The sequence below is a fragment of the Myodes glareolus genome, chromosome 9 (assembly GCF_982192425.1).
Source record: "Myodes glareolus chromosome 9, mMyoGla1.1, whole genome shotgun sequence".
Taxonomy (NCBI): domain Eukaryota; kingdom Metazoa; phylum Chordata; class Mammalia; order Rodentia; family Cricetidae; genus Myodes; species Myodes glareolus.
In genome coordinates, this window is record NC_142034.1 from 35613804 (window position 1) to 35640953 (window position 27150).

General features: G+C 44.3%; 1 protein-coding gene and 3 long non-coding RNA genes across 5 annotated transcripts in view; 1 reads left to right on the top strand and 3 right to left on the bottom strand.

The window, feature by feature from the left end:
- Window positions 1-2552, top strand: part of Gdpd1 (glycerophosphodiester phosphodiesterase domain containing 1) — a 33884-nt gene extending 31332 nt beyond the window's left edge. The window contains exons 9-10 of the mRNA XM_048446785.3: window positions 721-772; window positions 1150-2552. Of these exons, the coding sequence (XP_048302742.2) occupies window positions 721-772; window positions 1150-1272 (175 nt within the window). The 3' untranslated portion in view covers window positions 1273-2552. The remainder of the gene's footprint in view (window positions 1-720; window positions 773-1149) is intronic.
- LOC146893240 (uncharacterized) lies at window positions 67-9910 on the bottom strand. The gene is made up of 3 exons (XR_015003741.2): window positions 9466-9910; window positions 7183-7357; window positions 67-533 (listed from the first exon to the last, which is right to left on the bottom strand). It is a non-coding gene; the product is annotated as an uncharacterized LOC146893240 (long non-coding RNA).
- Window positions 9911-11728: 1818 nt separating this feature from the next.
- On the bottom strand, window positions 11729-14348 carry LOC148120821 (uncharacterized). Its single transcript, XR_015738673.1, has 2 exons — window positions 14027-14348; window positions 11729-12768 (listed from the first exon to the last, which is right to left on the bottom strand). It is a non-coding gene; the product is annotated as an uncharacterized LOC148120821 (long non-coding RNA).
- A 4748-nt stretch (window positions 14349-19096) lies between these two features.
- Window positions 19097-22136, bottom strand: LOC125408385 (uncharacterized). 2 transcript variants are annotated; one of them, XR_015738674.1, is made up of 3 exons: window positions 21992-22136; window positions 21073-21185; window positions 19097-20517 (listed from the first exon to the last, which is right to left on the bottom strand). It is a non-coding gene; the product is annotated as an uncharacterized LOC125408385 (long non-coding RNA). The 2 variants fall into 2 exon arrangements; XR_015738675.1 differs by lacking the exon at window positions 21992-22136 and adding an exon at window positions 21578-21824.
- Window positions 22137-27150: the final 5014 nt, after the last annotated feature.

A 27150-nucleotide genomic window follows, 5' to 3' on the forward strand; every position in this document is an offset into this window, starting at 1 on the left:
TGTAATGAGGTGCCTTCTTCTGACTTGCAGAATACTGTGTACATAATAAATAAATAAATATTTAAATAAAATATTATTTGTAATTTTCCAGCATGACTACTTCCCATCTTGTTTAAGTGATTTATAGTCTAACATAATTTTCCATAGACACAGAAAATTAACTAATAGACATACAAAAATATATGGGATGGAACTGTAATGGCTCAGAACTTAAGTTGAATTCCCAGCCTTACTTAACTTGGAAAGTTGGGCACAGGAACAGGGCTTCTAGCTCACTCTAACTCTCATTCCAGCTCCAGCCGGCACAGTGAGGAGCCTCCACTTCATTGAGTGCTGCTGCAAGGAGAATGGTCTTGTGCGCATCCATTGGCCCCAGAGCAGTCTCTGGGTGGCCAGCAGTCAGAAGCTAGGAATTCATCCAGCTGGGTGTGGCCTTTCAGGAGAGAAGCAGATAGATCTCTGCTGGTCAGAGGTCAGATAGGCCAGCCTGGTCTACACAGGGAGTTTAGGCCAGCTAGGGCTACATAGTGAGACTGTCCAAAAAAAGAAAGAAAATTAATTTGTAACAGCCATTATTACTTGAGATGTTTGCTTGTATTGCTGAAGCATTGGGATTAAACCAGCAATTGTTAAACTCTATAAACCAACAGAGAAGACAATGGTTAATTCTAGTCCTGAAGATGAAGATGTGCCTGAATCTGCTGTCTTTTTTCCCCCTAGTTTATTAATGCGGAAGGCTTTATTCGACCACCTCACTGCCCGGGGCATCCAAGTAAGTCTGGGCACTGGTGCATTTCGAAAGAGCAGCGCTCACTTGTTTGACTCGGGCCAACGTGCAGGGTTTTTCAGTCTGTCTGAGCTCTGACTTTGATGCTGCAACTGTAATGAGGACTGTATGCTCGTCCTTGCAGTTAGTGATAAGTCATTAGCTGGATTCCTAATGTAAATGAGATCCGTTGAGGTCGGAGGGGTGGGGTAGTGTGTATCTAATGAGGAAATGGAGGTTCTAAAACAGAGCTTAATGATTTCTTAAAATTACAACCTTCATAAGGTTCCCTCCCTGTAAGTGTGCAGAGATCATGGTGGGTAAATATAAAATGGATTTCTGTTTAACGTTTCTTCTTCTGTTTCCTAAACCCCGATTTCCAGGTGTATGTTTGGGTTCTGAACGAAGAACATGAGTACAAAAGGGCGTTTGACTTGGGAGCCACTGGCGTGATGACCGACTACCCCACAAAGCTCAAGGATTTCCTAAATAACTTTTCAGCATAGAAAGTTCCTCAGCATCATCCAAAGGCGACATGGCGTGGAAAGATCTGAGGAAAGGTGTGTCCACAGTTTCCCTGAGACGTCCCGAATGGTAAAGAGGGTTCACCAGTCAAGTTTGCATTACCTCATTTTAAAGCCTGTATGGGAATGTAGAAACTTCTCTATATTGTATATTTTTTTGCAACAATATTGCATATTTTACATTGGTAACTTGTTTTGCAAGATAACTGGCTATGAGATGTAAGTAGATCACTCACAGATCAGGATGTGTATGTGATGATGCAGTATTCTATTGTAAATCTAAAAATCATAGACTGAGGCCAAGTTGGGCATTAGCTGTCACTGAGAACAAGATCAGCTTCGGTAAAAGATTATTGAGCTGGGTTTGGTGATGCACTCAAATCCCAACACTTGAGGCTGATGAGTTCAAGGCCAGCCTGGGCTACATAGTGAACTCCCCTGACTTTAATTTTTTTTTTATTAAAAAGAAGAAGAAGAAAATTATCAAAGGCCATTGGAGCCTCTTTGAATTGTCCAGTCATGTTGAGGTGCATTTTAATTAAAGGGAAAAGCAGTGGAAGAAGAGCCCTGCAGTAGATGTTTAATAGCTGACCAGGTGTGTGCTGTCGCTAGAAGGCAAGCCCAAGTAAACAGTTCATTACTCACGCAGAAATCACCTCTGTGGGCTGAAACAGACTTCAAAGTTGCGGTTCTTAATGGGGTTGCTCAGTGTGGAATCGTTTCAGGTGTTAGACAGTGCTGCTGTGTCTATTTTTTATGTCCTCAAAAATAGACTTTTTAATTGTAAATTAAGAGAAGATCCAATTAGTCATGTTTTTTGTGTGTCCTCTAAAGAAATAGACGATTCTTACCTTTCGGGCTTGACCTGACTGTTTGAACCTCCACCCCATTGTGATACCACAGTCCTAGTAAAGGTGAAGGCAGGGGGAGCGCAGCCCCATTGCGGTGTTTTTAACGTGAGCCGCCTGCTCTCCATCTTCAGGCGCTTAGTGTGCTGAGGATCAGATGCCGGCAGGCTTAGCCTCATTAGGCGTCACTTCTGCTGCTTTCTGGTGGGACTTGATGCAGACCTGTTTCTAACCTGTGTGACTGATTTCCCATGATCTCAAATTGGGAGGTAACTATGATATAGACAGTAAACGTCTTTTGCCTAAATTATGTCTCTCGTGTGGGGTTTGCCACAGGTAGCTGTGAAGGATGGCCTTACTCTCCCATCCGTTGCTTTGTTGTTTAAACTGTAATAAAGTTTTCCAAGAATAAAACGAGGGTCTTGATTTTCTTTTACATTTGTAATTCCAGTGTGTTTTATATAATTTTTCAGTTAATGAGGTAATTAAAGAATAAATGAGTAAGCCTGGGGGTTCTCACTAGTATAAATAAAATAAAGGAAAACAGAATTATAAATTAGGAAGTTACTTCTTGCTTGGACAACTGTGCAAACTAGTCTATCAGAGCAGACTTTTACTCTTTATCCATCTCTGAGTTCTCATTTTTGTAGCCTAGGCTGGCCTTGAACTCATGATGCTCCTACCTCAAGCACCTTTTTAAAATTTATTTTGTATGTGCGTTTGTATGATGTATGTGTGTGGGAGCGTGTGCTGCACATACGGTGGTCAGAGGATAGCTTTGTGGAGTTGGCTCTGTCCTTCTCCTGTTCAGTAGGTCCCAGGGATCAGATTCAGGGTGTCCGGTACCTGCAGAGCCATCTCACGGGCCTTGCCTCAGCCTCTTGAGTGTTGGAACTGCAGGCCTGCCCCACCACGCTAGGCTAACCCACCTGTCCCCCATACCGAACACTGAACCCAGGACCTCACACCGGAGAGGCAAGCCCTCTGCCATTGTATTTCTAGTGCTCTCTTTGTTTTATTTTGATTTTATTTTTGTGACTAAACTGCTCAGGCCATCCTGAACTCACTCTATATCCCAGTTATGGTTTGAGCTTTGAGTCTTTCTGCCTCAGCTTCCCCAGTGTCAGGGGTTACAGATTTACAGGCCTGTGCTACCAGGTCTAGCAGCTGATTTTTTAAAAATAATTCTTTTTATGTTTTATTTGTTTGGGGTTTTTAGACAGGATTTCTCCATATAGCCCGGGCTGTCCTGAAACTCATTTTGTAAACCAGGCTGGCCTCGAACTCCAAGACCTGCCTGCCTCTGCTTCTTAAGTGCTAGAGTTAAAGGCGTGTGTCACAATTGTCCAGCTATGGTTTATTTTTAAATTTTGCTTCATATGATTCAGAGCACATATTGCATCTTATGTAAAACTAGCACATATTTTGTTGCAGTCAGTAGAAATTACCCAAAATGACAATCATGTTTTTAAAAATATCATGCTCAAGGGACTAGAGAGGTGCTCGGCGTTGAGAGCCCCGGGTTCAGTTCCCAGCACCCACGGTGCCTCCCAGCCATCCATAACTCCATCTCTAGACATCCACACAGACCGCTGACAAAACACTCATAAACAAATCTAAAAACAATACTTTTAAACCATGCTAGGCTAGCGGATGAATTCAGGGGATGGATCAATGAGTGAAATCTTGCTGTCCAAGCGTGAGAGCTACACTTGAGATAACCAGCAGCCGTGTATGTGCCAGCTTCTGATCCCAGCCTCAGGATGGGCCCTCCTGAGCAAGCTGGCTGGTTAGATGATCCCAGGGAGCTCAGGCTTCAAATGAGAGTCACCTCTTCAATGTATAGAGTGGAGAGTGATGGGAGACGATACTGGGAGCCGGCCTCTGGCCTCCACTCTCATCTGCACCCATGCAGACACAAAATTACACATGTGCACATGCATGAACACCACAGATGCATAATATCTATGACAGCAGATTTGATACTCAGTACCAGATAGCATCTGAATACTGCTCTCCTGTTGGACTATCATGTTGTAAAAGAAATTAAAGGCAGGCATCATGGTATGTCTGTAATCCCAATATGAGGCAGGAACAAGTCATTCTCAGCTGCAGAAGACTTCTCTTAAAAAAAAAAAGTGGCTTGTCATGGTGGCACATGCCTTTAGTCTTAGCACTCAGTAGTCGGCCTGGTCTACATAGCAAGTTCCAGAACAGCCAGAGCTACATAATAAAGAGATCCTTGTTGACAGAGGTTACTATCCTGCCCAATCCCACAGCCGTTCAGTCCCAAAGAAACACACAGAGGCCTACATTAATTATAAACTGTTTGGCCTATTAGCATATTTCTAGCTATCTTTTACATCTTAACCCATTTCTATTATTTTTTACTTGACCACGAGGCTCATGGCCTACCAGCAAGGTTCTGAATGGCAGCTACATAGTGTTTCCTTGACCCTGTCTATTCTCTCTCTGCTTGGAATTTCCACCTTGCCCTATTCTGCTAAGCCACTGGCCGAAACAGTTTTATTCATTCACCAATAAAAGCCACACATAGATAGAAGGACCTCCCACACCAGACCCTGTGTCAAAAGTTGGGGGTGGGGGTTGAGATGATGACTTGTTGGGTAAAGGCACTTTGCTGTACTAGGTGGAAGGAGAGAACTAACTCCACAAAGTTGTCCTCTGATCTCATGAATACCCTGGGACATGAATGCACCCCCTCCACATATAACGCATGCACACGTGAGATAAAAATAAACGGGGGGCAGGCAAGATGGCTTATTGAGTAAAAGTACTTGGTATTGAAACCTGCTGATCTGAGTCTGAGTCCCTGAACCCAGAGTGTAAGGAGAGAACTGACTCCCAAAAGGTTGGCCTCTGACTTCCACACACATACTAATAATAAATAAAAGTCATTAAGTGGGCTTGTAGCTCACGAGTAGCTGCCACAAATGGGAGAGTCCTGGGATTGATCCCCAGCAATGTAAGAAGCAAAAAAATTGAAAAACAAAAGACAACAGAAGGTCTACAGCTGGGCATGGTGGCACATACCTGTAATCTCAGTACTAGGTGGACCCCAGGTCAGGAACACTGCAAACCCAAGGCCTTCCTGAACCGCACTTTATAGGTGACCCTGTTTTATCTGTCTGTCTATCATCTATCTATCTATCTATCTATCTATCCATCTATCTGTCTATTTTTGTTTTTTGATTTAAAATTTTTTTTTTTTTTTTTAGTTTTTTGAGACAGGATTTCTCTGTGTAACAGCCCTAGCTGTCCTGGCACTAGCTTTCATAGACCAGGCTGGCCTCGAACTCACAGAGATTTGGTTGCCTCTGCCTCACAAGTACTGGAATTAAAGGTGTGCACCATCACTGCCCAGCTTTTTTAATTCTTCTTTGTCTTCTTCCTTTTTTTATTTTTATTTTTTTCGAGACAAGGTTTCTCTGTAGCTTTGGTGCCTCTCCTGGAACTAGCTCTGTAGACCAGGCTGACCTCGAACTCACAGAGATCCGCCTGCCTCTACTTCCCGAGTGCTGGGATTAAAGGCGTGCGCCACCACCACCACCCGGCCTTCTCCTTCTCCTCCTTTTCTTTTTTCTTATTTTTTCTTATTTATTTTTATTTTGTTTTTCGAGACAGGATTTTTCTCTGTGTAGCTTTGGATCCTGTCCCGGTCCTACCAGCTCGTGTAGATCAGTCTGGCCTCATAGAGATCCACCTGCCTCTGCCTCCCAAGTGCTGGGATTAAAGGTGTGCACTACTACCACCAGGGGGACCATGTTTTAAAAGAAAACAAATGAAACAGCTGGGTAGATAGCTCACAGCTCAGCTGTGAAAGAACCTACATCCAAAATAAAACAAAATACAAACAAACCAGCCATGGTGGCCCAGGCACTGAATCCTGGCACTGAAGACACAAAAGACAGATTGATGCCCAAGACTTGTTACCCAGACACCCCAGCCTAGTGGCTGAGTCCTGGCTAATGAGAAACACCCACCCACACCCTATGCAGTTAAATCAGTATGTTCCAATATGTAAAACCACAATATAAAACTGTAAAGGGTCCTACGTGTGCCATGTGAATTTCCCCCAGATACACACACACGGAGAAGGACACTAATTGGAAAGAGGAAAAAAATGATCATGAGTTAAATTATTATGTATAATTAATATACTCTTCCAAATACAACATTATTTAAAAGGAGAAGTATTAGTCCTTTTCCTTTCTCAGCCTCCTGTTGACTCTCTTATGCCAACAGATTTCATTTAAAAGAAACAAATCAAAAGCTAGACACTGTGACAAATGCTCTTAGTCACAGCACTAGGGGGCAGAGGCAGGCAGACCTCTGTGAGTTCAAGGTCAGCCTGGCCTGCAGAGTTCCAGGACAGTCAGAGATATACAGAGAAACCCTGAAGTGAAAACAGAGCCTACAACTCACAATCCCAGAGAACCTAGACAACAAAGAAGACCCTAAGAGAGACATACATGGATCTAATCTATATGGGAAGTAGGAAAAGACAAGATATCCTGAGTAAATTGGGAGCATGGGGGCCATGGGAGAGGGTAGACGGGGAGGGGAGAGAAAGGCAGGGAAGCAGAGAAAAATAGCTCAATAAAAATAGTTTAAAAAAATAAAAGAAACTGTGTTCTGGGAAACAGAGTGGAGGAGGACAATGCCCTCAACCTGTAGAAAAGGTGTTTATCAGTAGATCCCCAAATTGGCGGTGAAAGAATGAGGCCAGGGCTGAGAAAGGATGGTGGCATTTTGTTTCCAGGAGGCAGCTGTGACTGGTTCCTTTGTTTCTCCCCTTGATGAAACTGATACCAAACTACAAAGGGAAGAGGCTATCGAGTGGCTCTCAGTGAGGCCGGTAATACTTAGTCAAAGAAATGAGAGAACCGGGACCTTTGAAAGGGCAGCAGTGTGGTGTGTTCTGAAAGTAGAGGCTTATGTATGAATGTGTGAGAAAGACCTATGGAGGGAGGGTGCAAGCCACCTCTGAGTTGTGTCAATTCACCTTTTAGCTAAGACTTACCTGGTTATAAGGCTTCAACAAGCACTGATGAATGCCTGCCTCGCCAGATCACTGGATTACAGTTGTGAACCATCTGTAAAAAGCCTGCCCTTGATGCTTATGGCCAGGAAAGGAATCCAGGTGCTTTGGCCGGGGTACTGGGGACAGCATTATACCCTGTTGCTGAGCGGCATCCCTGGGGCAGAAACAACAATAAAATCGAGGCTAAATAATAAAGCAAGAGTGGTGCGGCCTTGAATCCCAGCACTGGGGAGACACAGACAGAGGCAGGAGAATTCCCATGAGTCTTTATAGCAGGTTTCAGCCCAGTCACGGCTGCACAATGAGACCCTGCATCAATGTGTAAATGAACAAACACACACAAGAGGATAAAATAGCTGAATCAAGTGGAGCTTGGAGAGGTCTCTGATGCCCCTTTTCCTACAAGGATTTCAACTCGTTGGACGTGGTGGAATCTGTAATCTCAGTGTTTGGGAGTTGAGTTAGAACAACAGCCCCAAGTCTGAGGCCAGCTTGATCTACATAGTGAGTTCCAGGTCAGCCATAACTATTCAGCAAGACCCTGTTGAAAAACTGGGAAGATGGCTCAGAGGGTAAAGTGTTGCAGGGTATTTGTTTACACTGTGTGAAGAAAGGTCATTGTGATTGGTTTACTTAAAAGATAAATGGCCAGTGGCTAGGCAGGAGAGAATAGATGGGACTTCTGGGGGAAAGAGAGAGGAACTCTCGGAAGAAGAGAGGTGGAGAGCTGCCAGCAAGACATGGAGGGAGTTGGACATACAGAATGGAAGAAAGGTAAAAAGCCATATGCCAGAATGTGAATTAATAGGAACAGGTTAGTTTTGAGTTCTAAGTGATAGTTGGAAACAAGCCTAATCTAAAGGCCAAGCTTTCATAATTAATAAGTCTCCATGTCAATATTTGGAAGCTGACGGTCCCCAAGAGAAAGTCCAACAAGAAAATCCCACTACAGTAAAGCGCTTGCTGTACATGCATGATGACCTGAGTTTGGATCCCTAGAACCCATGTAAAAGCTGAACACTGTAGTGTGAGCGTCTGTAATCCTAATGCCACCCTACAGGGAGAAAAGAAACTGAGGCAGGAGAATTGCAGAAGCTCAAGGGTCAGCCAGTCTGACACGAAGCAGCAGTGAACAACAGACCATATCTCAAAGTGGCAAGTAAGGGTTGCCTCTGATCTGCACACACGCACCCTCAGAAGACACATAGGGTTGCCTCTGATCTGCACACACGCACCCTCAGAAGACACATAGGGTTGCCTCTGATCTGCACACACGCACCCTCAGAAGACACATAGGGTTGCCTCTGATCTGCACACACGCACCCTCAGAAGAAAGAAAGAAGGTAGTCGGTTCCATCAGACTCGAACTCCACCCTTATTGCCTAGTTTATTTTTAGCTACCTCTTTTAGGCTCTGATTCCAAATACAGTGGCTTTATAGGATCATATGGATGAACTGAATGGGAGTAGACATTCTATAGCAGACAGGGATAGAAGTCAAAAGTCAAAGTCGGGAATCTGGAGATGGGTTATTTTGGGGAGTAGGTTGAAACTGGAAAGATTTACTGAGGAAATGTAGGGAAGTTGGAAATAAAGATCTCATAGCTGACAACCATGAGTGGCTAGAACACAGGAATCTAGTATTCCTAAGAGTGTCAGAGAGACGTTACTATGCCTTTGTTGGTGTGATGGTTCCTCTTCACTGACACCCAGACTTGATTTGATATTACCCAGGAGACACACTTCTGGGTATGTCTGGGAGGATTAACATGAAGGAAGACTAGTGTGAATGGGACCATCCCGTACTCTGGTGTCCCAGACAGAATTAAAAGGGAAAAAGGGAAGCCAGCTAAGCATTCCTGATTGTGGCCTCTCTGGCACTTCTGCCACCAATGCCTTCCAGCCACTATGGACCGTATCTTCTCTTAAACCAGAGTCAAGATAAACCCTTCCCTAATCTTCCTTCCATCAGGTATTTTGACACAGCAATGAGATTTCCATGATGTAGGATAAGAAGGATCAGTGAAAGAGCACCCTGGCCCTGAGACCAGAGCCAAGGACACACGCCCCGCCCATAAGCAACTCAGGACTTGAAATCTAGCCAGTCCCTGAGTATGAAAGCCAACCAATCCCTGAGCACAAAAAAACCAATCAATCTCTGAGCTTGTCTCAAGCCTAGGACTTGAGATCCTACCAGTTCCCAACCAGAAAATCTTTACCCTGGAAAGATCTGCCCCTAAGAAACCCTATATAAGTCCTGTACCTGTTCAGTTTGTGGCTGCCTTTGTCCACCCTGGCAGAATCAGCCACTCTCCTGGACACCTCCTTCCCAATAACTCTCTTGAGTGAGGTGTGTTGTAATGAGTTTGTTTTCCTGGAGCAGAGCAGAGCGGAACAGAGCTGTGACAACGTCGGCTGAGCAGAGCAGAGCAGTAATGGGTCTTGCTGGAGTGAAGCAGAGCGGCTCCATTTCCACCAGGAACTTTCCCTTAGCAGAGCAGTAACGGCCTTCACCAGAGCCCAGTGGACGGGAGCCAGAGCAGAGCAGAACTTGCCACTTTGCCTGGGGAAACTTTCCCTTGCTAGAGCCGAGATGTTCCACTTCAGGGGAGCAGAGCAGTTTTAACAACCTCACTGGGGAAACCCTCCCCTGTTGGAGCAGAGTTGTTACGCTTACATTAGGGAAACCTTTCCCAGAGCAAGTTCTATAACGCTTTGCCGGGGAAACTGTCCGCTACCAGAACAGAGCTGAAACGCTTCTGTTGGAATACTTTTCCTTCCTAGCTGTGGGTATTCCTTGGCTTCTGACTGCCAGGAAACCTTTCTATCAGCGCTGTAACATTTACACATGACACCTACTTAGAGAATTTTAGAGCGCTAAGGCCAAACAAGCCTGTGGACTCCTGGAAAGGGGAGATGGTCTCAAATGTTTGCCTCCAAATGAAGCTTCAGAAAACAGTGGCGTCTGATGGGCTGGAGAGCAGGTTCAGCTGTTCAGGGCACCACTCTTCCAGAAGACCTGGGTTCAGTTCACAGCACCCACACAGTGGCTCACAACCGTTCCTAATTCCATTCCTGTTCCAGGGATCTGGCATCCTCTACAGGCATAAGCATACATGCAGGAAAAACACACATGCACTTAAAAAATACATAAGTAAACATGAAGAACAATTTGAGCCTGGGGGCAGCGTAGAATTACGGAAGAATTGTGAACTAGTCTTCTCTGTAGATGCCTCTGTATCAAAGATTCTGTAGATGGCTGACCTTGACTAACCTCACACTGTGATTGTGGAGAGATGCAATGTTGCATGTTGCAAGACAAGAGGCTGACTTATCTTGGGTCATCTGGAGACATTGAATAGACACTTTTGTAACTGATAACATGGTCTCTTGACTATGATATAAACTTCTCTCCTGGGAATATGTTGTTAAGTAGAGCAGGTTTCTAGCCTTTGCCAGCCCTAAGGCTAAGAATACTGTCTGAGGTAACACTGTGGGAGAGAGAGCTCCGCTTGGTGATAGGTTACACCCGTCCACTGTGCACCACGAGGGAGGAAAGAGACAATACTATGGGCTCCAAAGACTTTAGAAAATCATCACATAAGCGGGCCATTGCTCAATCAGGGCTACAGAGCAAGGACTCAGCAGCCTTACTTTTCCTGGCAGCCCCAAACAGGGGCAGAAGCAGGCTTTATAAGCACAAAAAATCACCAAGATTTGTTGCCAAGCTACAGTTACAAATTTCATCAATCAGAAGTCAAAGATTAGGGACTTTCCTGTGTGTTCCATCATTGTCAACTGACACAAAATGGGAGCTTTTCAGTCCAACCAATCAGATCCACTTGTTCTTTCTGTTGTTAGGAACAGCCATAGTGTTTTAGAGAACTAAGGGGCATAGCAGACTATTTCTACTGTCTAAGGAGGAAGTCGGGCAGTCACTGGAAAGTTCTCAGCTCCCCTAGGGCTTTGGAAACGGAACTTTATTTTTCACCATACAGGTAAACTGGAGTCTGAGGTCACAATGGGAGGACTTAGGCCAAGGTGCTTTTGCCTGCTTCCTTCACTGCCCCCATATCTTAGGACTGAGATGAATCTTCATCGAGAGGCTCGAATAAGGGACTACATTGTGCCCTTAGAATCATGAGCTTGGCACGCCTATATGATCTTCAACAAAGCACACAGTGGTGTTGATAACACAGGGGGCAAACAGTAGAATAGGAGCAGGAGGGCTAGGGGACCTATTAAGCTTGTAATAAAGATTGTCAGCCAGGGGAACCATTTGAAATGTGAGCCATACCTATTGGAACTCTGTTTTCTTTCCTCCTCCCTAGTGAGATTTTCTTTAACTTTTGTTAGGGTCTCTCTAATAACACTGGGATGGCTGGCATAAAATCAACGTATTTCTCCCAGGGCCACGCAGAAACCTCCTTCCTTAAAGGAAAGTAGGTCCAGCCCACAGTGCTTCTACAGGGCTCTCTCAGCTAGTGTGTCAATTTGATTTTCTAGGAAAGAGATGGAAGAATGAAGATGAGAAATATCTCTGTTGTTTTATTTGCTTAGTGTTGTAGGAGACTGCTTGGTTCCCGGCTGCTCAAACTCCCGAAATACGCACACAGAAACTGTATTAATTAAATCACTGCTTGGCCCATCACTATAGCATAGTCCTAGCAAGTTCTTACATATTAAATTAACCTATTTCTATTATTTTATATATTTACCACGAGGCTCGTGGCCTACCAGCAAGGTTCCAGCTGGCAGCTCACATCTTTCCCCTCTGGTGGCTACATGGCATCTCATTGACTCTGCCTTCTTTCTCCCAACATTTAGTTTAGTTTTCCCCGCCTACCTCTATTGTGCTCTGTGCAGGCCCGAGACAGTCCTTTATTAACCAATGGTATTCACAGCTTACAGAGGGGAATCCCATGTCAGTTTAGGATTCGCAAGTTGTGGTCCCCAGTGATTAAGGCTGCTCTTATCAAGAGGGGGAAGAGAATAAGAGGTGCCCTCCTGGTGCGCAGTAAGCATGTAGTCTCCATACACATCCTCCCTGCCTCCCCTTCATCGTATAGGATTTGAGGCACAATATGAACTAATTCTCAGTGGAATGTACTAGGGAATGCCAGGGTGCTAAGCCAAAGGTACAGGCAAACCAAGCTGATGTGGGGGCAGCCAAGAGGGCGTTATCTTTGAGCTTGCAAGGACATAGGTGTATACCAAGGAGTAGGGTGATATTGCCAGGGTCAAAAACAGGTTTCTTCTCAGAGATCCCCAAAGGGAATTTGCCTTGACTTAGGATTTTCAGCCTGTTAAGGACCAGGGACAATGTACTCTCTTCTGTAAATACTTCCAGTTGAAACTGGGGTGTTGGTTGTCAGGGTCCAGGAATGCTGAAAGGGTAAGCAAAGGCTGGGCAACAGGGCATTTATCAGGAGCATCTGATCAGCTGACCTAGGTAAAGGGACAGGGAGCAACCACATTGGCTGGACTGGTTCACAGCAGATTACAGCAAGTCCAGAGCTCAGCAGTTTGCAGTCTGCAGGTGCTCCCTGGGTGGTGTCTGTTAAACCTGCTGAGACAAAGATGGATAAAGGACAGATGTTAAAGTTTATTAACTTAAAAGAAAATGTTATATTTGGAACTCTTGCTTCTCTGGTGTTTGTTTGACCTATGACAGGTGAGTTTGAGCCTTATGACTTTTGTGACTCCCTGAAACTCACGTGAGTTTTTAGTTTACCAAAGGAAATAAAAGATATCTATTAGTATTAGCATTTTCATTGTACCGAAATCCACATTGTATAAAAGGAAGCTAACAGGTGTCTGTGAAACAAATGGAACAGATTTACACCTTGGAAATATAGCAAAAGCTATGGCTTTGGGTTACCCTGATGAAAAGCACCTTTAAGTCTATACTTAGAAGACAACCAAAGGAAGTTAAAATCTTGAACTTGTGACTGAATAAGTAGCCAGTGTTCTCTAGTTTAGCCGAACTCCATTTATCAATGTTAAAACTTTAAACCCTTGAAATCTCAGTGGAACAACATTCCTTTACAGTTTGTATTATACAGAGTTGCCAGATATAGTAAAGTTTGCAAGTCATACAGGGTATATAAGATTAATGTCCAAGACCAATTGTCCGTCATGCGTTCATGCTTCTTGGACTGCTAAGGGAGCTTACAGAGAAACACAAGCCAGCCTGAACCCTTCACTGCCTGAGGGAGTGCATCAGCCTCTCAGGAACAGAAAGGTACATTGTGCCCTAGGAGCCCTGGACTCTGATCAGAAAAACCTGTGACACGCGCCTCTCAAGGCAGCTAGACCAAGCCAATTCCATGGTTCTCTGCAATTTCTTTTCTCTTTTCTATTTTCTTTGCATTATATTTATTAGCATTTGACATTTTATATATGAACTAATTTGATTATTATTATCTTCTCTCCCAACATCATTAGAAAGTGAGTTTTATGAGAAAAAGACTCAGTGCTGAAGAATGAATGCTTCTGAAGTTTTTTCCTTCCCATCTAATCATTTACCAGAGCCAGAAGTTCTTATGCTCCCTTAGTGAAACGTTACACGGGAAACCTGTTTAATTCTTTAGCGTAGAGCTTTGTGAGCAAGGTAAACCTGTTTACCTTTTCTTAACAAGAGACCTAGTAGCTTTAATTAACTAATGAATTGACTAATGAACTAACACGGTGTCTGTAGCCTTGAGGGAAGGAGCTGTCTGTTGTTGCCCAACTGACAAAGCTACGGTTAGCCTTGCTGTCAATGTGATCAGAGACTTGAAAAAGATTAACCAAAAGGACCGAGACTAGTCCAAGGTCCGTACCTAGGCAGATATCCCAGGATCCTGTGGTCTCCATGGTGATGAGAACAGAGGTAACAGTACAGTGGTCTTGCCTGCCAGGCCTAGAAGATGAGAGGTTTTTCTGTGGAGAAGGAACATGGAGGGACTGACATCATCTTGTCTAGGCAAAGCGTGGCATCAACTCTCCAGTATCCTACTTGCCCACAGCTCAGGCTGAACCCTGAACGAGCAGACAAGGCATTGGGGCAGTCTTGCCCAGTAGTTAGCTTTACCACAGCCCAGGTAGAGTGGTCCATCGCTGTGTCCCTTGTCTTCTTGGAGAACTCAGGGGTCACTGCTAGAATCTAGGAGTCTCCATCTGTCATATAAGTTTAATTATCTTAAATGCCATATTCAGCAAATCTCTGACAGTTTGAGGACCTGAGCCAAAGAACCCTGGTTTGTTTTTAGTTGCTTGTTTTAGGTTATACCTTGAAAACACATAAGAAACTAAATAAAGTTTTCCTGTGTTTGACTGTAAGTACTTGCATGGTGACCAGTATATTTCTGAACATTAGAGGCTTAATCAGCTTTAACAGTTTATATAAAAAAACAGTTTATAAATAAAAAAAAGCTTCTGAATTGAAGCTTTTTCAGTATCAAGGTAAGATTTCTAACTTATAAGCATAGTCCATAAAGAGACTAGAAACTTTCCTGATCCTTACATAGTATGCCATTATAGAATATAATAGTTTCTTGTATGACTCAGTTTAACCAGAATAGTTACAACTTAACAATGTTAGCAAAAACAAAGAGGTTATAGATACAGTTTGGTTTTTTTTTCTGGTTTTTCGAGACAGGGTTTCTCAGTAACTATGAAGTCAGTCCTGGAACTCACTCCCATAGACCAGGCTGGCCTCGAACTCAGAGACCCACCTGCTTCTGTCTCCCCAGTGCTGGGATTAAAGGCGTGAGCCACCTACCTCCCAGCTATATATACATTCTTTAATGTTTTTGTAAACTTGAATAAACCTAAAGGAAGGAGAGACATTCTTTAAACCAATGGTTTTTAACTTTTTATGGTGCATTGTTCTGCAGATGTCTGGCATGTAGGCCACCCTAAACTACTCCTGTAAAAAGATCTTTTAACCCCAAAAGGTCATGATACATAGGCTCAGAAACTGCTCCAAGTTCTTTGCAGGACTGTTTAAGGTCACCATCTTATTACACCATAACACAGAAATATCCCAGTTTCTGTTGTTTAGTTGTGGCCTTAACTTTAGCTGGCCAGTGATTACACTGGGTGTTTGGAATTCCATTGCAGTCTTGAGACTTTCTCAGGGTGAGCCTTTAAGGATAAAAACCATGTTTTGGATTGGCATATTTCAGTTAACAAAAACAGTTAGTCAGAAGCAGAACTGAAAGGGTTAAGAGCAAGGTTAGCACATTTGAACATTTGCCCAGAACTATAGACACTGATGGATTAGGTTCTTGTTTTAAGATTACCGATGTAGCCTCCTGATTATTAACCCCGTGTTAAAGTTTTAAGTTAACATTTTTTTTACAAGTATTAATAGATTTTTAACCATACATAGTAATTTATAAGCCAATAATTTCTTAGCCTCTCCACTCTTGTTCTTCCTGTCTGCCAGTTTTTGACCCCGGTCATGGAGGCTTTAAAAGCAAGCCAATCTCAGAGTCAGCTCTGTAATAAAACAGAACAGCATAAAACAACTTTAATATTATTCATATCCAGATGACATTTGAATCCCTATTACATCAGATCCAATGGCCAGAAAGTCCAAAGATAAATTCTGAGCCCAGGATGCTATCTACAATAGTAACAGCTGAACTGTAACCAAGACACATGGAACACAGTAAGCTCATACACTTAAGAGCAGTCAGACACAGGCATGAAGTGGCCTCATTCATGCATTCAGAACAGTCAGACAAAACTTTCCTCACTTCCTCCAACTGTAATTTCAAGGGTGTAGGGAGGGGGGCACACCAGATGTCCCATCAGCGGGACCCAGACATCCTCTGCTCTATCAACTGGGCCCAAGAGGTAGATGAGGCATCATCCCTGAGAAGACCATATCTCACAATCATAAAACTTTTCTTTGAAAATCTTTGAAACCCTGTAGGATGAAATGTAAGAGAAGCTGAGATTGTTTGCCCCATAATCTCAAAGCCTAAAACAAGACAGAGACAAGCACAGAGAAGCAACATCAAAAACCAAGGCTGACTTAAGAACAGCAAGAAAAGCCAGGCAGTGGTGGCACATGCCTTTAATCCCAGCACTCAGGGAGGCAGACGCAGGCGGATCTCTGTGAGTTCCAGGCCAGACAGCCAGAGATACACAGAGAAACCCTTTTTTGAAAAACCAAACCAAAACAAAACAAAACAAAAAAACTGAGAAAGAGAAATCAGAAGTAGTGGTGAGAAAACAAAGCAGACAGATATCCAGACAACTGAGACAACAGTAAAACAGACAAACCAGAGGAGACAATGGGAAAGACAGACAAATAAGATGGCAAGACTGCAGCCTATAAAGATACCATCCCGTGTAAAATGAGAAATGTTTGAATTAAAAAAAAAAGATACCATCAGGAAACTGGAGAGATGGCTCAGCAGTTAAGAGCACTGACTGCTCTTCCGGAGGTTCTGAGTTCAATTCCCAGCAACCACATGGTGGCTCACTACCACCTATAATGAGATCTGGTGCTCTCTTCTGGCCTACAGGCAGGATACTGTATAAATAAATAAATAAATCTTTAAAAAAAAAAAAGGAAGTGGGAAGACAAAAAAAAAAAAAAGATACCATCCCCTGAATAATGGTCCCAGTCTGGGAACCCCCTGGATCCTGCCCCACTTGGGACACCAGTCTCACCTCATGTAACTGGAGATACATGGTGTTATTCTTTTGCTCTGGTCCATTTAAGGGCAAGCCACGCCCACTCCCAGCCACTTCTGACCTCCCTCATCGCCATCTTAACTCTCTTCTCTTCTATCCCCATCTCTCGGTGTGCACACGTGTCTCCTCTGTCTCTATGTTTTATGTCTCTATGTCTCTCTATCTCTGTCTCTCTGTCTCTTTGCCTCTTTAAGTAATAAATGTTTAGCTTTATGTATATCCTTATGTCTATTTACTCCGCCGTCCGCTGCACCCACCCGCCTGCTCTCAGGGCCGCATGGCGGGACCAGCCTGCCACGCTGGAGATCTTGCAGGGACCCACAGCTGTCCTTGTCGGACTAGAAGCTGCTCTGCAAGCCTGCCAGGGAACATGCCAACATTAAACAACAACACATGGGTTCACCAAGCAGGGAACCTCTGTGTAAGAGAGAGATGTCCCTCCTCTTCCCCGGACTCAGGGAGTGCTGTCTTGTCCGGCCTCCGTAATAACCCTTGGCACCAAAACATTCTGGCCTCTGGAGGATTTCCCAACTCCTGATATGGGGTGTCTGGATCCCAATCCTCAATGGAGCATCTTGGGGGAACCTCCGAAAGTTACACCCAGTCCATTGTGCACCACAGGGAAGGAGAAAGACGATCCTATGGATTTCAAGTATTTCAATAAATCCCACTTAAGTGGGGTCTCTGCTTGCTGAGGGCTGCTGAGCAAGGACTCAGGAGCCTTACTTTTCCTGGTAGCCCCAAACAGGGGCAGAGGCAGGATTTATAAACACAAAAACCACAAACATTTGTTCCCAAGTTACAGTTACAAATTTCACCAATCAGAAGTCAAAGATTAGGGAGTTTCCTGTGTGTTCCATCATTGTCAACTGACTCAAAATGGGAACTTTTCGGTCCAACCAATCAGATTCATTTGTTCTTTATCTTGTTTGGAACAGCCATTGTGTTTTAGAGAACTAAGGGGCATAGCAGACTATTTCTACTGTCTAAGGAGGAAGGTGGGCAGCCATTTTCCCCTAGGACTTGGGAACCCGAATTTTATTTCACTGTACAAGTAAATTGAAGTCTAAAGTCAAAAAATCGGCAGTGCTTAGGCCAAGGTGCTTTTGCCTGTTCCCTTCAATAGCTCCGATACCTGATGCTCCACCTAGACAACCAGGAAATGTACTGACCTTGTGTACATAACCTTGTGTTCTGTGACCTTAAAGTTAACATCACCTCTCCTACAGAGAAACTTGGCACTCAAAGGAATGAAGCAGTGCCCCAGGTCAAACTCATTGTTTCTTTCTTTCAAAACATGGTTATTCTTTTGTTTGTTTGACTGTTTGTGTGTTTGTTTCAAGACAAGCTTTCTCTCTAGCTTTGGAGCCTGTCCTGGAACTCACTCTGTAGACCAGGCTGGCCTCAAACTCACAGAGATCTACCTGCCTCTGCCTCCGGAGTGCTGGGATTAAAGGCATGCGCCACCACCTCCTAACAGGGTTATTCTTTTACAGCAATACTCTTTAGATTTTATTCATGTTTCCATGTATTCACATGTGTTTCGTAAAATCACCTGGCAGAGTAGTTGACCTTGTCACATCGTATTTTTTTTAACATGGTAACTGAACTTTAGATGAAACTTTCAAAGGTAATTTGCAAGGTCACCTGGCTGGAAGTGGTGACTTAATTGGGATCCTCTTCCTTCTCTTCTTAGATTTTAATTTACTTTTAATTTACTTTTGTTTCATGTGTATAAATGTGTGCATGCATGTGTGTATGTGCACCACATGTGTGCCTAGTACTTGGGAAGACCAGAAGAGGGCACTGGATCCCCTGAAATTGAAGTCATAGGCCATCGTGAGTGTTGGTAACCCAGGTCCTCTGAAAGAGCAGCAAGAGCTCAGAAAGACCGAGCTGTCTCGCTAGCCCTTCATTTCTTTTCTCTTAGGAGGGGCCTGCAGAGACCAGAGGAAGGGCTGGAGTTAGAGGTGGCTGTGAGCCCCCTGACGTGGGTACTCTGGAAGAGCAGCAAGTGCTCTTGGGTTCTTAAACTTTTCATCTACTGTGATTTTATGATTTACCTTCAGTTCACCATTCTAAGAGGACAGGTAGAGGATATGGTTTCTGCCCCGACCCACAGGTCAGTCAACGGAGACCCTAACGGGGAGTGAGAATTAGAAGGGACAAAAGACACAGAAGATGGAGACAGGACAGGGTTCTGATCACGTCTCGTTTATTAGGGGAATAAACAGGGTAGGTATAGGGCAATGGGAAAGAGGGAGTGGTTTCTTACGTCAATGGGTAACTTGGCAGCTATCATGAAACATGTCTCAGAGGAGATTACAGCGAATGTCACTAATTGCAAGGAAGCATATGTCTTTAGCAATTAGTCAGAAAAGGGACCGCTAGTAATATCAGAGGGCTAATAAATCAGAATAATTAGTTCTTAGGCTGGAAACTTAGAAGATAGCAAAATCTTTCCCACAGGTTTCAATATTTTTTTGGTGGCGGGGGGCGGGGGGATTGGGCACATGCCTTTAAGCCTAGCACTTGGGAAGCAGAGGCAGGTGGATCTCTATGAGTTTGAGGTCAGCCTGGTCTACAGAGCCAGTTCCAGGACAGCCAGGGCTACACAGAGAAACCCTCAAGGAATGTCTGTAGGGCTGGAGAGGTGGCTCAGTGGTTAAGAGCACTGGCTGTTCTTTCAGAGGACCCACATCATGTGGGTCACAGCCACCTCTAACTCCAGCCCCTTCCTCTGGTCTCTGCAGTCCTCACAAAAGAAATAAAGGGCTAATGAGACATCTCAGTGGGTAAAGGCTCCTGCTACCAAGTCTGATGACCAGAGTTCAATTTCTAGGACCCTCAGGGTAAGCAGAAAAATGACACTCTTACAAGGTGTCCCGTGACCTCCATATGCACAACGTGACATTCCACACTGTACGCCCAAACAATAGCAAGGAAAAATCACACACATGCACAACGCAAACACACACACATGCACACACACACACACGTACACACACACGCAAACACACACACACATGTTTCATCAAGCTTGTCAGGTCTGCCATCCCAGCACTCTGAAAGCTGAATTAGGAGAACTGCTATGAGATCAAGGCTAACCTGAGCTATTTAGTGAGTTCTAGGCTAGCCTGGGCTACAAAGTGAGACCCTGTCCCTCATCCCCACCCTAGAAAGAACAATCTTAAGAGCAAAAAACAAAGCCAGGGATGGTGGCTCACGCCCATAATCCCAACATTAGGACACTGGGGTGGAAGAATTGCCAAGAGTTTACAGGCAGTCTGGGCTACACAGTGAGTATCCGGCTAGCCATGGCTACATGAGATCTTCTGTGTGTGTGTGTGTGTGTGTGTGTGTGTGTGTGTGTGTGTAAAACCTAAAACCTTAAACGTCTGTGAACCTAACATCTGTGTGCATCAGTGTTTAGCCTGCATGTGTGTGGTACCCTTGAAGTCAGAAGAGAGCACCAGATCCTCTGGAACTAGAGTTACACAGTTGTGAGCCCCCATGGGTGCTGGGAATTGAAGCTGGGTCCTCTGCCAGAGCCGACAGTGCTCTAACCACTGATCCTCCTCTTCAGCCCTCGTTTCTTTCTTCTGAAGGAAACACCTTGCTGAAGGAGACAAAGGGCAATCTGAGTCCTTCCCTGTTCCACACTCCACCCATTTGAAACTCCACCTGAGACCAGAGAGAGAGAGAGAGAGGCTAATGTTTATTCTCTCAGGTCTCTATCTTGGATCACTTTGGGCTAAAGTCCTGTGGCAGAAGGGTGGGCCTGTTTGGAGGTGACTTCATCCCTGGGAAGCTTTCCCCTTGAGTTTGGGGACAAGCAGGCTTTCTCCAGTCTGCACTGTGTGAGAGCCACCCTTCCTGCCTGAGAGTCTCACCCTCCGGGAGGTTCCTCCTGTTAAACAACGACTGTTATTCTCATTTCTGTGCCTTTATTTCCTGCTTGTTCTCTGGCCAAGTCAGCTGGGAAGTTAACCACAAGAAACTTCCCTGGACATTTTCTCCTCCTTCCCTCCCCTCTCCTCCTTCTTTCCTCCTGTCTCCCTTCTCCCTCCCTCTCTCTCTCCTCTCTCTTTCTCAAACACCGTTTCATGTAGCCAAGCGTGGCCTTCAACTCCTGTTTCCCAAGAGGAAGGATTATGGGCATGCTCTACCATACCTGATGTTCACAAGGAGCTGGCACCCAGCACAGGGCACAGTGTGGTTCAGAGGTAGACTGCTAGGCCAGCATGTGGGAGGGCCCGAATTCAGTCCCCAGCATGACCAAACAATCTAAAAGAAGAAAGCAAACAATATGGGTGTCAGGCTTGACGAATCTCAGAGCAGGTAAAACCAGTTAGTCTTCAGGCCTCATAAGTGACCTCAACCATTTTTGATTTGCAAACATATATTTCTTATTAGTGCTGCATCAAAGAAGAGTCAAAGTTGTCAGATGTGGTGGCACATGCCCTTAGTCCCAGCACTTGGAAGGCAGAACAGGAAGATCTCTAAGTTCAAGGCCAGCTTGGTCTACAAAGTAAATTCCAGGACAATTAAGGCTACACAGAGAAACTCTCTTTCAAACACCAACCAAATGAACAACAACAACAAAAATCTCGAAACAACACAACACAACACAACAAACAAACAAACAAAAAAGGACATAAATTGGGAATATGACTCACACATGTAACCCTGGCATTCTGGAAGTCTGAAGCAGAAGGATTGCTACAAGTTTGAGGCCAGTCTGGGTTACATGGAGCATAGTAAGTTCCAGGTCAGTCTGAGTTACACAGTGAGATTCTTTCTCAAAGAAATAAATAAATCAATGAAATAAGGTAGGTGTACATATATTTTAAATAAAATTTTAGATTAAAAATAAAAATAAATTTTACTAGCAACGAAGCTGTAATTCTTAGGACTAGCACACAGTGTTCTCTGTGCACTGCAAATGTTCTTCCCAACCCTTCCTCCTTCACAGCGGATCCACTTCCCTTTCGGTTGGGTGCATGACAATGTCATCATTTTTTTAGGTCTTGTGATTCTGAAAGAAATGTTTAGAAACTGTACATGGTGGTATAACTTTGTAATTCCAGTACCTGGGAAGTGAGGCAGAATAGCGAGGCGTTCAAAGCCAGCTTCAGGTGTGTAGCTAACTAACTCAAAGTCAGACTGAGTCATTTGAGACCTTGCCTCCAAAATAGCCAAAACAGGAGCTTGGTAGATATTTCAGTCAGTAGTGTATTTAACAGACAAACATGTGGTGTAAGAGGTCCTTCTGTTCATGTGTTACTTTCATTGGTTAATGAATAAAGAAACTGCCTTGGCCTAGTCAATAGGGCAGAACTTAGGTAGGCGGAGAAGACAGAACTGCATTCTGGGAGGAAGAAAGTAGAGAGAGAGAGCTGCCATGGAGCCACCAGAGTCAGACATGCTAAATCTTTCTCAGTAAACCACTGCCACGTGGCAATACACAGATTAATAAAAATGGGTTCAATTAAGATGTAAGAATCGGTCAATAAGAAACTCTAGCTAATGGGCCAAGCAGTGATTTAATTAATATAGTTTCTGTGTGGTTATTTCGGGGCTAAGCAAGCCGGGTGGCTGGGACAAACATGTGGGCCCTCCTCCCTACAACAATCATGAGGATCTGAGTTCAACCCCCAGGACACATGTAAAAAAGCCAGGAATGTTGGTTCACCTATGTTGCCCCAGCATCCAGGAGGTTGAGACCGAAGGATCCTATGACTAGCTAGCCAGTTAGTCTAGCCTAATTGGTGAGCTCCAGGCCTGTGAGAGATTGTCTCAAAAACCAAGTTGGAAGCTGGAGAGACCACTCAACAGTTACTTATCCATTGACCTGTGTGTTTGTGTGTGTCTATGTGCAAGTGAACAAGTATATGCAAATGTGTGTGCCCGTGCACACATGTGGAGACCAGAAAAAGGTACTGGGAGTCCTTTATCGCTACCCTGAATTGGATCTTGTGTTTTCTAGGGTAGGCTGAAAGGTAAAAGGTTCCAGGAATCCTCCTGTCTCTGTCCCTCAAGTACTGGGATGATAGGCACTCGTGTGTCCACACTCAAGAACTGAGTATAGAACTCAAGTCCTTATGTTTAATTGTGCAGCGCTTCCTGAGAGTCATCTTTCGAGCCCCCCCCTTTTTTTTTGTCTTGTTTTGTTTTGGTTTTTGCTTTTGTTTTTCAGGATGGGCTTTCTCTGTGTGACAGCTCTGGTTGTCCTGGAACTCAATGCAACTCAGGAGGCCAGTTCTCAGCATGCACCGCAGCTGCAGAAAGAGTGCCTTGAGAGCCGCGAGACTTAGGGACACTTCTTCTCTGTGGAGGGAAAATCAGAAAACACACATGCTTTCTGGTAGTAACTTCCTCTTTTATTTCTTGAAAATTCTCTTTCTGAGAATCTCCACACAGTTACGTTCTTTACAGATGGCTACATATCTCTCTCTACATGCATCTCTCCTCTGCACAGCCACACACCTCTATACACAGTCGCATCTCTTTCTACACAGCTGTATCTTCCTTCTCTCCACACAGTTACAAATCTCCACACAGTTCTCCTCCTACAGCAAAGCCTCTAGACAAACATGAATCACATTTTCAGGATCACACAGCACTTCCTGAGTAAACAATAAGAAACAGAGCCATACTGATCACACAGTTTCTCTCAGACTAGGGATGTCACACTGACCTGCCAGTGAATGACTTGGCCATACATGTAGCTCTAAGTGGTCAGAGTTCCAGAAAGAAAGTGACGTTGAAATTCAGGACTTAGACAACAGTTGGTTGACTTAACCTTGAGGTTAGGAGTAACTGCAGAAGTCCATTGCTGCTGGGGTTTGTGTCTACCAAAGTTGCTGCATGCCTGACTTTGAATCAGCAATAAACACCTGGGAATGTGTCCTTGTGTGTTTGTCTCCAGGGGCAACCAGTTTGCTTTGAATTTGTTCTAAAGTCTAAAACTAGCTGTCTTTGTGACTGAGACTATTATTACTTTCCTATGTCAGTCTGAGTAATGAAAAATATCCATTCAATTATTTACACTTCCTTCCCTCCTTCCAATCCCCTCCCGCTCTCCCACACCCCCTCCTCCCTCTCCTGCCCTGCTTGAGAGAAGGCCAGGGATCCTGCCCTGTGAGAAGTCCAAGGCCCTCCCCCCTACATTCAGGTCTAGGGAGCTGTGCATCCATATAGACTAGGGTCCCAAAAAGTCAGAACATGCCGTAAAAATAAGTCCCAGTGACTTTATCAATGGCTTCTCAGTCAGCCCCCATTGTCAGCCACAATCAGAGTCCGGTTTGATCGCATGCTTATTCAGACCCAGTCCAGCTGGATTTGGTGAGCTCCCATTAGAACAGGCACACTGCCTCAGTTGGTGGATCAACCCCTTGCGGTCCTAACTTCTTTGCTCATCTTCTCCCTCCTTCTGCCTTTCAACTGGACCTTGGGAGCTCAGTCCATTGCTCTGCTGAGGATCTCTGTCTCTATCTCCATATACAATTAAGCAGGAGTCATCTTCCTGACTATCCACAGCTTTATGTGTGCCCAAAGATGAAATATATACATGAAATAAACTAATAAGCAGTGGGGAAAATACCCATAGCTTTTATTATGAAAGGAATGTATGCACATGAGAAAAATTACAGACAGAAATGGCCAGTTTTCAGAGTTTGTGTTGTAAGCCTTCCTTAATAAGGTTTTCTCCATCACAGCCATATGGTGGGTCGACACCTGAACTATTAATTATCATTTGCTGTACATTCTCAGTAGCCTCCAGTAAAGCCACTGCTACCATCAGCTCTCAGAAGAACTTGCATTATAGATATAATTAGCCTCACACTCCAGAGACCCACCTGTCTCTGCCTTCCAAGTGCTGGGATTAAAGGTGTGCCCAGTTCTCATTTTACTTCCTATTCAAATAGTTATATTTTCCCCAACTTGGACTTTCCTAAATATTTGGTGTTCAGGGTGAAGACTAAGAGTCTGCCACTGTTGGCTGAGTTTTCTGTCCTGCCCAGTTCCTACAATCATTAAGTCCCAAAGAAATCACACAGGGGTCTACATTAGTTATAAACTTATTGGCCCATTAGCTCAGGCTTCTTATTAACTCTTATATCATATAATAGCCCATTATTCTTGTCTATGCTATCCACATGGCTTGGTAACTTATTCAGTGAGGCAGTCACATCTTACTTCTTCTGTGGATGGGTCACGACTTTGGACCAAGCTTTCCTCTTTCCAGAATTCTCCTGTTCTCCTTGACCCACCTCTACTTCCTGTCTGGTTGTCCTGCCTATACTTCCTGCCTGGCTACTGACCAATCAGTGTTTATTTAAAATATAATTGACAGAATGCAGACAATTGTCGCACACCATGCCACGCTTGGCAAAAAGATGTGATGTTCCAGATATCATCCCCCATATTCTAAGTGGGAATCATCCAAGAGCCAACTCTCCAGGGCTGACAGAGGTCTACACTGTGTTTCCACTCCATCAGGATTAAAAGGGATGGGATGGAGACATAGTTCAGTTGATAGCACACTTGTCTGTCATGTATGGGCATGATGGGTTTGATCCCCAGTACCTTATACAGTAGAGTAGAGTTGTATAGTTGTAATCCAAGCATTTGAGAGGTAGGGGCATGGGGAGTTGTAGTTCATGGTCTGTATACTATACAATTCATGTAGGCTGAACTGTATAGTAAGTTCAAGATCTGCCCAAGTGATATTGGGAGACCCTATGTCAAAATAGATCAAGAAAATTAAAATGGATGGCACGGCTCACTCACCACATTCCCTGAGCTAGAGAGGCTGAAGCAGAGGATTTTGAGGCCAGCCTGGACTATAGAGTTCTGGGACAGCTTGACCTACAGAGTGAGACACTGTTCCTACAAGCAGACAGACATTACATTGGTGCCAGGTGTGTTGGCATATGCTTGTCATTTCTGCACTACTGAAGGTTAAAGCAGAAGAATAATAAATCAGAGCCTAACCTGAGCTATTACTGAGTACTAGGCTAGCGCAGCCTTCACTGCATTGTAAGACTTTGTCTATAAATAAATAGTCTGGAATTATATGCTAAGTGAATTAAGTTTCCGTGAGCTAATAAATACATCCGTTGTATGTCTAAAAAATACCCCAGGTACAGTCAGAAACTTTCATTGTTAGTTTTTCAGATTTATTCATTCCATGTGTATTAGTGTTTTTCCTCATGTGTGTAAGTATACCATGTGAGTGCCTGATGCTCAGAGGTCAGAAGAGGGCATCAGATCTCCTGGAACTGGAGTTGCGGGTTGCCATGTGGGTGCTGCAAACTGAACCTCAGTTCCCTGCAATAGCAACAAGTGTTCTTAACCACTGAGCCATCTCTCTAGCCCCAATTGTTATTACTATTTTAATTATTTAACTGGAAATATTAAAAAAGAGTATTCACATCAGTACTCGGGTAGAGACCCAGAGGTGTTTGGTTTTTACTTAACTGTAAAGGCTGTAACAGGATGGACAGTGGTGGCCACACCTTTAATCCCAGCGTTCAGGAGGCAGAGACCGGCAGATCTCAGGGAGTTAGAGGCCAGTCTGGCCTACAGATCGGAACCACCTCAGCACTCCCACACGGCTGCAATCCAACCTCTAGTCACCAAGTAGAGTTCCACGAACTTGAATCTTCCAGAACTTTCCCCCATGGCATAAAACCTACATTTCAGGAGTTCTCTCACCATTCCTTTTTTGGGGGGGAGGGGTGGGGGAGCGGAGTGGAATTCGAGACAGGGTTTCTTTGTGTAACCCAGCCTGACCCGGAACTTGCTCTGTAGACTAGGGTGGCCTCAGCCTCACTGAGATCTGCCTGCCCCTGCCTCCCAAGTGCACCACCTCTGCCTGGCTATATTAATAGTTAATCTTAACTTTGTTGAGACAGGGTCTCATATAGCCCTGCTGGTCTCTGAACTCCTAACCCTCCTGCCGCTGGCACCCTGCAAAGTGATGGGGACAACAGGAGTGCCGCCATGCCCACTGCTCTGCATTTTTTAAAAATATTTATTTATTATGTATACAATATTCTGTCTGTGTGTATGTCTGCAGGCCAGAAGAGGGCGCCAAACCTCATTACAGATGGTTGTGAGCCACCATGTGGTTGCCGGGAATTGAACTCAGGGCCTTTGGAAGAGCAGGCAATGCTCTTAACCACTGAGCCATCTCTCCAGCCCTGCTCTGGATTTTTGCTTTCCTCTTTTCTTTCCCTGAGCC